At 39.1% G+C, this 14,525-nt stretch overlaps 1 protein-coding gene across 1 annotated transcript in view; it reads right to left on the reverse strand.

The window, feature by feature from the left end:
- Positions 1 to 4,326: 4,326 nt before the first annotated feature.
- The window catches only part of tsc22d2 (TSC22 domain family 2), a 39,205-nt gene continuing 29,006 nt past the window's right edge, over positions 4,327 to 14,525 (reverse strand). The window contains exons 2-3 of the mRNA XM_008406829.3: positions 6,918 to 6,969; positions 4,327 to 6,587 (exon numbers count right to left, since the gene is read on the reverse strand). Of these exons, the coding sequence (XP_008405051.1) occupies positions 6,294 to 6,587; positions 6,918 to 6,969 (346 nt within the window). The 3' untranslated portion in view covers positions 4,327 to 6,293. The remainder of the gene's footprint in view (positions 6,588 to 6,917; positions 6,970 to 14,525) is intronic.

Consider the following 14,525-nt stretch of genomic DNA (forward strand, 5'->3'; position numbering starts at 1 on the left):
CTCCTTCTTCCCGTTGCTCCAAGCAGAATGCTGCCTCAGGACTTGACGGCGAACAAGTGCTTGTTTGAAGTGGAGCTCTGGATTTCACTTTTATGCCAAGATGGGATCTGTGATTTAGGAGTGTGTCAGAAAAACCGAACTGGATTTAATTCAATTAAATGTCATCTGCAGAATAAAATGTTCTGGTTTCCTGAGGCTCTCTTGTTATGTAACAAAAACTGAATTAATCAGTCAAACCCAGACAATGTGAACAAAGGAAAGGACTCAGTGAAAATAAAAGCCTACTGGATGATTCCAAAGCAAAATAGCAATAAACTCAATAAAATAAGCAAAACATCATCCATAGAATCTAGAAGGCCATCCATAGGTCAGTAGAAACACCGGCGCAAAAAATAGCCTTGAGGCTCATTCCTCCTTTGATTGGATCTAAATGCAAGATGATCAGATTAAATGTAACTTTGTAAAAGAGAGAGAGGGGGAAATTGGATTCACATGACATGGCAGCACCTGTAAACACAGGAGCCTGGATTCCAGGGAAGCTGATCTTCTCAATATTCAAGAGCAAATAGATTTATGATCGTGCATCTCAATGCTTCAGACAAACAAATTCTGCTCTAAATTTACAGGTATGGTTGACATTCAGGGTGGACTTTTAAGTCATTTTTATTGTATAGTTTCATATTTTTACCTAATATTTCAGGATATTGCCACTTCTGCACTGCCTGCAACTAAAATTAAGCAATATATATTTTAATGAAAGTCAATTTTTGTTCGTGTGGCACATTTTCAGCAACAAGGCAATTCAAAGTGCTTTATATGAATAGTGGGAAAATAAAATAACACACCAGCAAAAAGAATTATTACATTGTAGTGGTAATGTAAAAGGAAATGAGGACAGGATGAAAAAACAAACTACACTTTATGATGTTCCGGTTGCAACTGTACACAAAGGGCTTTTAGCATCGATTTAAAGGAACTCAGATTTTTAAGCAGTTTTGTAGTTTTCTGTACGTTTGTTCAAGATTAATGGAGCATAAAAACTGAATGCTGCTTCTTCATGTTTGGTTCTGGTTCTGGGGATGAAAAGTAGATTAGAACCAGAAGACCTGAGTGATCTGGAAGGTTGATACAACAACAGATTTTTTTATCTATTTTGGTGCTAAGCCGTTCAGTGATTTATAAACTAAAATAAGTATTTTAATATCTGTTTTCTGAGCTCCAGGGATCCATTGTAAGGACTTTAGAACTGGATTATAAGGAACTGTACATTCTTTTAAAAACTTATTGTTTTGGGAAAATGTTCTCACCCTCCTGACAGTAATGACAGTTTTTGCTCATAACAGAAAACTGCGTAATAAGTGCTAGGGGTGAATGACTAACGTCATCTTTAGTGTTGGAGCTGCTTGCACCCAAACATAAACATGCAGATAATTAGATGCAGAATATTCTGAACTATCATGCTCTTATGTCTGACTGTATACAGGTGGACATATTTCTATTCAAAGCCAAGTTGCAAAAACCAAACAGCATCATAGGATGATTATAATTATTAATAGGATAATTCAAAATTATCCTATAAAATATCTTTTACAGTTTTTGTGCCTTGCATAAGTATTTTTACAGTTCAAATTTGAAAGGGAGGTGCATTTTTAATTGAAATTAGATCTGGACTTTGACTGGAACATTCTGACACATGAATATGACTCGATCTGAACCAGTCCGTTCTAGCTCTGGGTGGATGTGTAGACTTCTTGTGCAACCTCTTTATTGCAGTATTGTCCCGCATGCATCTTATCAATCAACTATGGCCAGCTTTTCTCTCCCTGTTGATAAAAAAAAAAACCTACAGCCTGGTGCTGCCACCACCACGTTAACTTTACTCCACATACAGGCATACAAGAAACAGGTTTAATTTTAGTTACAGTTCATTTGATTTAATTTTAGTTTGCTTGCTGCAAATTGCAAACAGAAGTTCATGTGAACAGATTTTGCGGCGCACGACGAGTAGTTAACAGATTCCCTCACCTGAGCTGTGGATCTCTGCAGCTCTTCTAATGTTACCAGAACCCACCAGGCTGCTTCTCTGATTAATGGCCTCGTTGCCGAGTCTGTCAGTTTAAGTGGTCAGACATGTGTTAGTGTGTTTATGTAGGTTTGTAGCATATTGTTTCCACTCTGAAATGATGGATTGATCAGCGCTCTGCGAAATGTTCAAAGCTTGGGTTGTTGCTTTCTTAGATAACCCTGATTTTAATCTCTCACCCTGTGCATCTATGACCAGTCTGTTGTGTTCATTGGTATTCATTTTGCTATTTGTTCCCTAATGTTCTCCACCAAAACTGTGGACTGTAGGCAACTGATTTCGCCAGGATATCAGAGAAAAGAAAATACTTTAATATAAATGCTTATAGCTGTAAACATTGCTGCCACCTTACCACGTCTCTCTTGAAATATTGATTGTAGACTTCAGAAGCTTTATCAGGTTAATTGTTTAACCAAGCTTTATTATTTTTATACTTATCCACTTTTGAGATTGTTATTTGTAAAATGTTGAAACTCATTAATCATTGTCTGTGATAGTTACTCACTATGTCTCGATCTAACACATAAAGTCCTAATAAAATATGTTAAAGCCAGGTGTTAACATTAGCCAGCATTCATTAAAACAGAGAAAATGAGAAATCTGATTTGTGTTTACACTCTGATTCATGTGCGAGTCGACACGTAGCTGACAAGTGGCTGAGGATGGTGTCATCTAGGTTTTAACACGTACCTCTGCATGCTCTGATGTCATCTTCCTTCTCCCTCTGTAACAACAGGAGGGAAAAAAAACTAAAGAATATCGCTCATCTCTAAGGAAAACAGGTAACTACTTCCTTCAGGGCTAAACAAGTAAGTTCCTCCTAACCAACAATCGGATCAGATTCCCAGGAACATTATCAGAATTCAGCTATGAGGAATTTAGAGGAGGCTTCACCTCCTCTGTGGGTATAATTATTTTTAATGTTCAGTAGGGATCATAAAAAATATATTCTCAGTTCTATTTATTGTTGCGACAAGACTGTTATGTAATTTTTGGGAGTTTATGATTACAGTTTTAGAGTTAGGACATAACACCTACATGACACAAGCTCAAAACAAAACAAACAACAAAAAAAAAATAAAAAATAAAAAAAAAATATATATATATATATATATATATATATATATATATAATACTGCTCAAAAAAATAAAGGGAACACTTAAACAACACAATATAACTCCAAGTAAATCAAACTTCTGTGAAATCAAACCGTCCACTTAGGAAGCAACACTGATTGACCCGACGAGGGTCCCCGTTGTCAATCAGTGTTGCTTCCTAAGTGGACAGTTTGATTTCACAGAAGTTTGATTTACTTGGAGTTATATTGTATTGTTTAAGTGTTCCATTTATTTTTTTTGAGCAGTATATATATATATATATATATATATATATATATATATATATAGATAGATGACAAATCCCTGGGCAATGACTGCTCTGAAAATAGAAGGAAGCAGGTATGCGACAGCAGCAGGTGAGAAAAAGTCCCGGCTAACAGGAAGCTACTGTAGAAACAGTCTGGGAGAAGAAGGCCTTGAATAGCTGGAGATGAAGAGACACAAAACCTGAAAAGGAAACACTGCAGCTAATGTTTAGTCTAGAGTAAGATTCGGTTCTAGAAAAAGATCTCTGTATTTTTATGTTTTAGGGGTCTTTCCATCTTGTTTTTTATATCTTGTTGCTCTCTATTGCAATTTTATATTCAGTGTTTTAGTCAACAGCAGTCACTTGTAAAGAGCTTTATAAGTAAAATTGAACTTTTATCCAATTTGAATGTATTAAACTTTTCATAAAAGGTAGAAAATGTCTGCACCGCCTAAATCCAGAACTAAAACCTGTTACACAAGAGAGCAGATTAAAGCTGAAGGGTCCTCCTGCTAATTCTTTATAGGAAATCCGGAATTTGTAAGCCTGCTTTCTGGGTGCAAAGTGCTAAATAGTGAAAATGTGAAACTAATGGGGAATCCTGATCAAATCCTGATCAAGATTCTTCACAATAAAACATCTAGCTAAGGGGATGAAATCCAGAAAAACTACAGAAAAAAAAGAACCTCTTGGTGTTTCTAAATAAGTGTTTATGTCACAGACCAATAAAACATAACTTTATCTGCAGGGTTTGTCATGTTTATGTTTGCACATCCCACTGTTTACAGTCAGGGCACGTCTGACGTCAAAGATCAATACTGGAGAGAAACTCCAGTATGTTAAAACTGAAGCCTTAATAAATACACCGACAGCACAATGTGGTAAAACAAGTCATTTATTTCTGAATGAAAACTAAAATTTTCTTTAACAGCACATTACAAGGGCATTTGTTTTGATATTTTCTCCAAGGCTCAGTGATCACTTTCATACAGTACATCTAGCATGTACACGGCGTCTCCTTCAAATGAACAAAAAAATAAGAGGGGGGGCAGAGGGGAAAGAAAGACATATAAAAAAAGATGTCTGATTGTACATTTAAAAGCAGCTTGGTTTGGTTCTAAGCCACAGAAATGGACCAAGCGGCCCGCCGACTGAAGGCATCGGCACCAGAGGCACAGAGACGTGAAACAGACAGGACATCCCATAATAAGCCCAGCGGCTTTAAAGTGTGAAATGTTTTAAGTTTCCACGAATATTGCTCTCTGGTCTTTGTATGCAAAGTGCTGCACTTTGCAGATGAAATTGTGCCAACAGCTTTCCTCCGAACATCGGATTCAACATGAGAACAAAGATGACTCCTTACATCTTACGCACAAGGTTTCCTCCCTTCATCGCTGAACAAAAACACATCTCCAGCCTTTGTTTATTTTGCCGCCACAAACCTTTTGCGTCAAACATTTTACTTACTTACTCCACCCCTTCTGCTCACAGTTCCCATTCTCGTTCACAAATTGTCTAACAATCATTCACAGACTTGACAGAAAATAAGATTGCTGGATCTAAAAAAAAAAAAAATAAAATAAAAAAAACATGAGGTAAAAAGGTGGTCTGGTTACAGATCATGCAGAACATCCAAACCCACAAAATAATTTTTTTAAATTTTTTTTTAAAACCATAAAGGAGTTAGAAAAAAACATGTGCATTTAATAAAAATGAAAATGACTTAACACAGTTTGAGTCTTTGGTTATAAAGTAGGTTGAACAATTTTCACAGCTTTTCATCTCTTCCCCCCCCAAAAAAAAATAAACCCCAAAATTTGTTTTTGTCAACAGAAAAAAAAGCCAAAAAGTAAATTAATTTCTTTACTGAAACATCCCATCACATATGCTATATCATAACAGGTATTGTCCTGTACAAACCCTCCATGTTTTTAATACTTTACAAAATATACATTCAACCTGGATTTCACCTCATAAGATCTAACCTGTAGTGTTACCAGTTCTTGAGAACAATTTCAACCAAGGAACTTATTGCCTACTTATTTACGTTGGAAAACCAGAAGCTGTTATATCCGACAGATGTTAAAATACCCAAAAAAAACTAAAGTCATTTTGAATTTGTAACTTCATGACATTGTTCATTTTACATTATGAAAATAGCAGCCCTGAAATAAATAAATGAATTGCTAAAACTCAACAACTAATGAGTATTTATTACGATTCATGTCAAAGTACAGAGGCTTTGAGAAAACAAGCATTCGATGCAGCATACATGTATTTTTAAAAAGCAGAGGTTCTCGTCTCGCTCTGATGGAGTAGAGACGGCCGATCTCGTCCTCCTCCACTCAACGAGGACGTATTCTTTTTTTTTTGCTCATTCCGACCAGCGCCACGTCTGGCCTTCTCCTCTTCCAGCCCTGGAGTGTTGTGGGGAAGTGGACACTTGGAGGACAGTTTCAGTTTCATTTTACATATTCTTTGCAGGACTGCTGTTGCAACACCGTCTTCCAGCACTGTTTGTCCCAACAGTTTAAACTCACCAAGCTCGTGAACCCCCCCTCCCATCCCTCGTCTCCTGCTCAAGGACAACATTCAGTTTTACGGCTCACGTGCCGCCAAACACAGGACACAATAAGACTAAGTGTTGGTAAATGTCTTAATGTGAGGGCCCTGCAATGGCAGCAATGCATGCAAATGCACCGAGCAGAGCCGAGCCTTTTGCTTAAGGGCTGAGAGGACAGTTTGTTGATGTCTTTCCCCAACGAGGACATTCTGCTCCTGTCTGTGGGAGGCGTGTCTTTAAACACGGGTTAAAAAGGGGGAAAAAAGGGAGGGTAAGGGGGTTCACGCCGAGGTGATGTTTGGCTGATAGGAGACGCCCTGGCTTCCCTCATGGTGAACCAGGGAATGGGTGCTGTTTTTGATGAACGGGGGCTGGTGCAGCTGCAGCTGCAGCGGCGGCGAAAGGCAACTGAGCTGGTTGGACAGCTGGCTGAGCTGCTGCGTGTTAGCCAGCGACTTCAGCACGGCATTCTCACGCTCCAGCACAGAGTTTCTCTCGTACAGCTCCTTGATCTGCTCCTTCAGCACCTCCACCTCCTCACGGACAGCATACATCAGGTGGCTTTTCACCAAGTCCTGAGAAGAAAAAAAAAAAAAAGACATTAGCATACAGCAAATACAAACAAAACACATTCCTGATATCTGAGTCAAAGCAGTGATCTCTGATCCATTTTTAGAAACAAGTTTACTGCTCAGGCACCTTCTACGTGTGATTACTTATCGTTTCTAATCAATGCCGACTGATAAAACAGTTCAAACTGCAGCCCAAAAGTCAGTTTTATGATCCAACTTAACAGCGGAAAAGCTTTAATGGAAAATGTAATTATTGTTGAGCCACAACAGGAAACCTGTGCAGCCTGACCTTGTTAGTTTGTGTGTTGAAATGCAGAAATAAAGAAAAATTACCATGGCCTGCTCAATCTTGTTATCGATGGCGACCACGTTGGCACCAGATGCACTGTGGAGAGAAAGATGGAGAGATAAGACGACTATTCAGCATTTGTCATGCGCTTCAGATTCCTATCAAATATTTCATATTCACTAATAACATTAAGACATGTCATAACCACTTCCTGGAGCAAAAGTCATAAATCTGGAGGCCAATACAGGTAAGCAGTAAAAGCAACATCATGTGAACAATAAGACTGTCACAGTTCAGGTTTCAGAGCACTTAATATTTGTAGTGACAATACAGTGAGTTTTAACAATACTTTGAAATATTTCAGTGCCACTGGAGAATTTAGTAAAAAGAAAAACAGATTGAGGCTAGAGGTGAAGAGTTCACCATCTAAAATTTGCTCAGTCCAGACATCCTTGATTAAAATAAAATCTCCCAAATGGATGATGAACCTTTGAACTCTGACAAAAGCGAGTCTAAAGGATGTTTTTTTTATTACTATTATTTATGGGGATGGAGGAAATGAAAACAGTAAATTTACAGGCAACAAAAGAATATTAAAAACAAGTATTTTTTTGCAGCAGTAAGCACTTCTAGATAAAGTAGATACCCAAAAGCTATGTGTCTGGAGACAAGCCTCAATCCATAATGAAGCATATCTTATGCATGTGAGGGGGGTGGGGAGGACGAGGGAAAAAAAATCTGTTAAATCTATAATTTTCCGTTCCCTGTAAACAGGCATTACAGTATTAGCAGGAAGTCTTCAGGTCATTTTATTGAAGCGCAATACCTCTATTGAGCCTTAAATACTTCCCCTGTATAAACACCACATCATGACCTCGCGAAACCTCAAAAACAACAGCCTCATAAAAACAACAGGCCACATTTCGACTTTTCCCCTCAATCACAATAGCAACGTAAGGGACCCGTTGGTCGTGGAGGCAGATATTTTTGTGGTTGCACAATCCTGTAGCTTGAAAGCAAGGACAAGAGTTGCTTTTAAAAAAGGTGTAAATAGAGAGCCAATGGAAAATAAGGAAAAAAATCTGAAGAGTACGATGAGAGAAAATACAATGTAACGCTACTGAAATGTAATATAAACAACTAAATACAGGCACGTGCGAAGGCAAACTTCTCAAATGCAATGCAGCAGCTACAACCTTGATCACTTTCATTATGAAAAACGTTTAAATTCATGTGTATCAGTATCGCTTAAAGGGGACGAAGGGGTCACATGGTCATCTATAGAATCCATTATCTATTTACGTCCCGCGTGCAGGAGGGCACGTACAGCTCCGCGTGGAGCCCCCAGACCGCAAATGAAAACCACGCAAAGTGATGCCATAATTTGAAGCGAAAATTGGGAGTACGTGTCCCAAACCAGACACAAACCAGGCTGCTGTTCAAACACACAAAGCACATGGCTTAAACGGAGAGCAACAGGAGCCGACTGAGAGCGAGAGATGCGTAACAGGAGTTTAAAAGTAATTGTAAAAAAGTTTACCACATGGAGGTAAAAGCGGGATTATTTACCTGACACATCTGGCTCTGTAAGGTCTCAGCCTGCCTGAATGCGTTGAAGTCGTTACCGGCGAGCAGGGAAGACTGTAGCTCATCATGCAGCGCATGTTTCTGCTTCTTCAGATAGTGGTTTATTAAAAGGTTTACAACCGAGCGAGGTTCAAAACACGAACGAGTGTGGTTTGAACACGAAGTGAGAGTTTCTTAAAACCCCGCTGGATCACATGGCGAGAGCGAAGGGAGGCGGAGTCCAGCCAGGCGCTCCTCCTTCCCTGCTCGCTTCAGCAGTTGAACGAATACATCCACTGCCACCGTGTGCCAAAAAGCCTCCAGAGGTACAGCACGACTCATTCAAAAGGCTCGGTGATAATTTAACAAGAAAAAAAAAAAAAGACGAGGCAATGCTTTGCATGTAGAGGCAGCGCTAGTCAAGCTGAGCCTGTTTGTGTAACAGACATGTTGATACTGTTTTAGTAACTAAAGTATCCATTTTCCCCTACAACCTGGAGGCTTTTTCTGCTTCCTGCATGGCATTACTCAAGTTTCTAGGTCATCTTCTTCCTAGGTCTTCTTTCCTTTTTCACCATTTTTGAAATTATACAAATAAAAGCTAATGGAAAATGTTTCAACCAGGTCAATTGATTTAAAGCTACCCATCCATTGTCTCTACACCAGTGGTGTCAAGTGCCAGCATCCAACAACTTTCAGACGTGTCCCTTGTCCTTCTACACGCTTGGATTAAATGATTGAACTGCCTCACTAGCATGCAGTCAAGCCCTGCTAATGAGCTAACATTGGAGCCAGGTGTGCTAAAGCAGAAAAAAACGCATAAAAGTTGCAGGACACCGGTTCTTGAGGACTGGAGTTTAGACAACTGGTATACACCCAGTTGTCCATGTAGGGTTGGAAGAGTTGGACTGGTGCTTATCTCAAATGGGTCAGAGGCGAGGTACACCCTGGACAGATCACCACAGAAACACACTGGACAAACAGTGCACACACCTAAGGGCAATATAACTGGGAGAACATGCAAACTCCAGTCATGAAAACCCCAGGCAGGGATTCAAACCCAGGACCTTCATGCTGTTAGGCAACAGCGTCACAGTACAGCCGATTTAAATCTAGAACCTGCAACGTCAGAATATGCATAGAATTTTTCACCTTGTGATAGAAGAGATTGTCTAGAAATACAAACATTTTCCACACTCTATTTTTCATACCTATACAACATATTTTATAGACAAAGAATGTGGTGTTGCTCTATGTCCACTGTCTCATTATGACCATCTTTGCTTCCCCTTGACTTTCCTTTCTGCAAGTGAAAAATCTCTCTCTAGAGAAGGCTCAACTTCACTTAAAACACACAATGAGGTAAAAGAGCTGAATTTCACAAGTGTCTCGATCAAGATTTGTGGTGAACACACAAAGCAGAAGACATTCCTCCCTTTGAAGAAGACACATACACATCTGGGACAAGCAACGAGAGGGAATGTCCACAAGCTCTTGCTGGAATGTGTTTTCATCAATAACAAAACACAAAAGGTATGCAGGTTGAATCAGATTAACAAGTTAAGCAACTTAGAGATGTGTCCAGAAGGAGTTACAGAAAATGTTAGAAGGAAAGAAAAGAACGCTCCTCTTTGGTGTCCAAGAAAAACAGTAAATTGTACATTTAATTCAATGAGGAAGACATGTGGTGGTTTATATAAGAACCACTTGCTGAGTTACCCTCCTCGTCGACATCTCCTGCAGGCCATTTGCACGGGTCCTCTCTTCACAGGAAAGTCACCAGCTCAGGACACGAACATCTGCAGCTGAGCAGCCCTCACGCTGGGACAACACACAGCTAGCTAACTATATACCCAAAGTCTGATTTAATCATCCTTTATCTTTATGTGCTGCCACACTTCATGATACACATGCAAAGTATCTCCTAACCCTCTCAATGATTGCATTACCTTACATGATTGGCTTGTAGTTTCAGAAACACAATGTGTTTTTCATTAAAACCAGACGAACCAGCACACGTCCCCGATCCCTAAAGCCCACAAACAGGCACTGTGGGGGAGGCAGCTGAGTAAATCAAGGCTTGGGGCTTACTTCTCCCCCCTCTCTTTGTATTTCAAAACAATAACTGGAGGATGGGGGCTGACGACTCACTATTGTTCTCTTACAGATGCAAACAGCTCTATTTTCGCTCAAATTGATTAAAGGCACACAGTTCAGCAGTTCCACCAGATGGGGGCAGTAGAGGTCCCAATCAGCAGGAACATAAAAAGTGAAAAGCAGTTATGACTTCTCTGAAGTTCCCATTTAATGAAAATTCTCTATAAAATATAATTCAAGCCAATTTATCCATAACATTTTTATAGAAACATTTAATATCTTAGTACCCTCTATTCACCGTTTGCTTCTTTTTCCCCCCCAAAAAAAACATGAATCAAAGAGAACAGGCTGATATTATTGCGTGGTAGTTGCCAGGGTAAACCGAAAACTACCCGCTAGTAGGATTTTATTAGGAGCTACAGAGAACCTCTCTGTTTTAAGTAGCAGAAAAAGTAAACAAGAGCGTGACCCCAGCACTCCACCGAGACGACCCCTGAACACTCTGTTCAACTAATGATCATCCCATCTGAAAACAATGGAGCAGTAGTTTAGAAGCCTGGAAATCCTTCACATGTTCACATCTATCCACATCAATTACATCAAGTCAACAGAAGACCAACTGCTCAAGTTTAGAAACTTATTTCTGAAAGGTTGAAGCTTTATGGCAGTAGATAAACTTAATTTATGAAATATTCAATTAAGTTATATTTTTAATATATCAAGTACGTTCCCGTTTATTTTTCAAGCTCTTCAAATGGAAAATGTTGAAATGTAACCAATCAATACTGTAATAAATCAATAGAAATGGTCAAAAAGCTGTGGTCAAGAGACATTTCACTTTGTAACCTTTCCATAACCCTACAGAAAGTGCAATTGTAAAATGTTTACTATTATCTTGCATGTATTATGCACAATGACGAGTTAATTGGGGATAGGACTTAAGCAGCAGCTTTTTCCTACTCCTTTTAAAACAAAAAATTCAAGATTGATATTTATCTAGAAATAAAAACAGGAACTTGTTAGAAATAAAAATGTTTCATTTTGATGTAAAATTGAATGTTTTTTTTTTTTTTACATTTTGATCTCCACCACTGAGTTAAAATTCACAGAAAACACAAAAGACTTCATGCCTGCTGCAGCAACATGGATGCTGAAAGTTTGTTGCTCTCCTTCAACAGGCCATCTTTTCAATATTCAGTGTCCTCCACATAATGACTAATCCAGAAACAGCAAATACTGAACAAACTAGGACATGCAGCTGTAAAATGTGATTTTTCCTACAGCTAAATCACAGTCCTGGTTAGTAGGTGTGTCTGCTGTCACCAAGCTTCCTCAGAAAAAGGCCTCAGGCGTCTGGAACTGAATCACTAAACTGACATGCAACCGTGTCCCGACACTGGAAGCAGACCAGCATGTGTATAAGACTCCGGTAAGCGCAGAACCGGATGAGGAGAATATGCAGGGTTTCATTCCGGCAAGGATAAGACTTTACCCATTCCTGTTCATTTAATCCGTTTATGGAAGCCCCAGTTATTTCAGCCTGATTAGGGGCTAAAATAATGACCAGCAAGGAAGTTTTATGATGGCTTCTGAGCAAACTCCGTTGCTCCTGGAGCAACCCTAAAGGAGCTACAGAGTAACATGATCATCGAACTCCTACAGAACAGTGGGGGGTCTCCAGCTTGAAATAGCAGTTCTTGAGGTGTTAGCTTAAATATTGAAAAGTGAAAGAGTATTTTCCCCTTTAGTCTTCTTATTTTGTCCTTTTCAATGTTTCAGGTCAAACATGTTTTAACACCACGCAAAGACAACCTGAATAAAAGGTAATAAAGGTAATAAAAGGCCTCCTAAACCTAAGAACTGGTTGTGCCACCCTTGGGGGAAATAACTGGTATCAAGTGCGATGACATGCAATTAGTCTCCAACAACACTGTGGAAGAATTTTGGTCAACTCTGTCCACTCCTCTTTGCCAAATTATTTCAATTCAGGGTTCTCAAGCAAAACCAGCCTGTTTAATAACCATTTAAGTCCACACTTTGACTAGGCCACTCCAAAACATTCTTTCAGAGGTGGAATTACTGATTTACTTTGAATTTTGCCTCCTAAGCCAAACAAACTGATCACAAACTGATTGTTGGACATTTTCCTTCAGTATTTTCTGATAAGAAAACACTATTTTTTTCAGCAATTACATGCAGGTCCTCCATGTCCTGAAAAAGCAAAGTAGCCCTAGACCAGGGGTCCCCAAACTTTTTCCTGTGAGGGCCACATAACTCTTCCCTTCTCTGGTGGGGGCCAGAGTCAGTTTGTAACAGAAAAAGTGTTACACGTTTATCACCTGCGCTGCTGAAAATTGTTGACGGGGGGCAGAGGGGGACGTATATACTGACTAGTATATATATATTCCATTGAGGAAAAGTAACTTTAACATATGAATTCCTCATATGTTAACATAAAGGCTCATTTTGAAGTATAAGCTGCTACTTACAGGCATTGCTTCGAAGAACTCGACCTGGAATGCGGCGTTCATAACAGACACGTGTTCATCTGCTCTACCGCTACCAAACAACCGTACTGATTAAATAACATAAAAGTCAAGCAGTTCCCTAAAAGTCCAACAAATGGCAGCAATGTGCCATGCAAAACAAAACACCCACAGTCTACAGGACACACTTCCTGCTCAAGAGCCCCCTGGTGGTTGAAGAAAAATCCACATATAAACCGAAAAATACAATATATGAAAAAAAATCTGCTGTCTGGTATTGTTCAGGGGGCCGGACCAAATGTGGAGGCGGGCCGGATCCGGCCCGCGGGCCGTAGTTTGGGGACCACTGCCCTAGACCATCACACTGCCACCACCATGTATGCCCATAGGTATGATTACCGCTTTCTGAAAGGTTGGATAAAGTAATGGCAAGTATGCCCTCTAAAAATTTCTGTTTTGGTCTGGTCAGTCAGCAAAATCTATATAATAATATTCAACAAGATAGACAGTGCATTGTAACCTAACCTAATGAGGTCAACTTTGGTTTTTTTCTCTATATTTTTTTACATCATGGAGAAGAGCTGGGAAACAGTTGCGTTAACATTATTTTGTTTCGATGTTTTGCACTCTTAAGTAGTATTAAAAATGGGTGAAAGTGTCATTAATAATCAAAGCCTTGCAGCAAAAAAGACAGAAATCTTCAAGTGCACAGTACAGTAAGTGCCTCTGTATCCAATTCCACCACTTTTTTTAAGCCATAGTGATTTGGGTCAACTTTTTGACTCCTTCTGGATTAAAAGCCCACTGGAATGTGTTAACTGTAATAGAGTTACACTTGAGGCTTTAATAGGAAAGTCCTGGCAGCTCGCTGCAAACAAGCCTCTGTATTCAGTGAAGCATTTATCACAAGATCAAGGGTTTATCCTCTCTCTCTCTCTCTACGGTTTGGGTCACAGTACCATCTCTGGGAGCTTTTGCTGGAAAAACAATGCTGCAGATCGCACCTGTTTATCCACTGTGGCCTACATTTGATTATCTGTAAATAAGCATTAGTTTTACTATGTTTTGGACATTAGATCATGAAGATGGTAGATCACAAAGACTCGCAAATGAAACTTCAGCAGAGAGTTCAAACTGCAACAGTTAGGCAAATATCCAATTCATTTACTAAAAACAACAAAAAAAGAGATTGCAAGATATTTTTAAGAACAATTCAGTGTCGGCCTATTTTGTGCATACCAATTATTCCCAACTGTAATAAAAACTGCAACGATAGTCATTTTTATAAATATTATTTGCACTGGGCACCTATTCTGTCAAACTGATCCTGGCAAAGTCAAAGAAATATGGTAACAGTTAAAACACAACAAATGTATAGAATTTTGTTCAAAGTTTTGCGTTAAATTACTTTTTTTTTTCCAGAGGAAAAAAGTTTCTTTGTTGTGTGTTTACAATATTAATTAAACTTAAGGTTTAGTGCTTAATTTTCAACCTTCATTAGCT

This window comes from Poecilia reticulata, chromosome 4 (genome assembly GCF_904066995.2).
Source record: "Poecilia reticulata chromosome 4, P_reticulata-male-v2, whole genome shotgun sequence".
In the NCBI taxonomy this organism is placed as follows: Eukaryota; Metazoa; Chordata; class Actinopteri; order Cyprinodontiformes; family Poeciliidae; genus Poecilia; species Poecilia reticulata.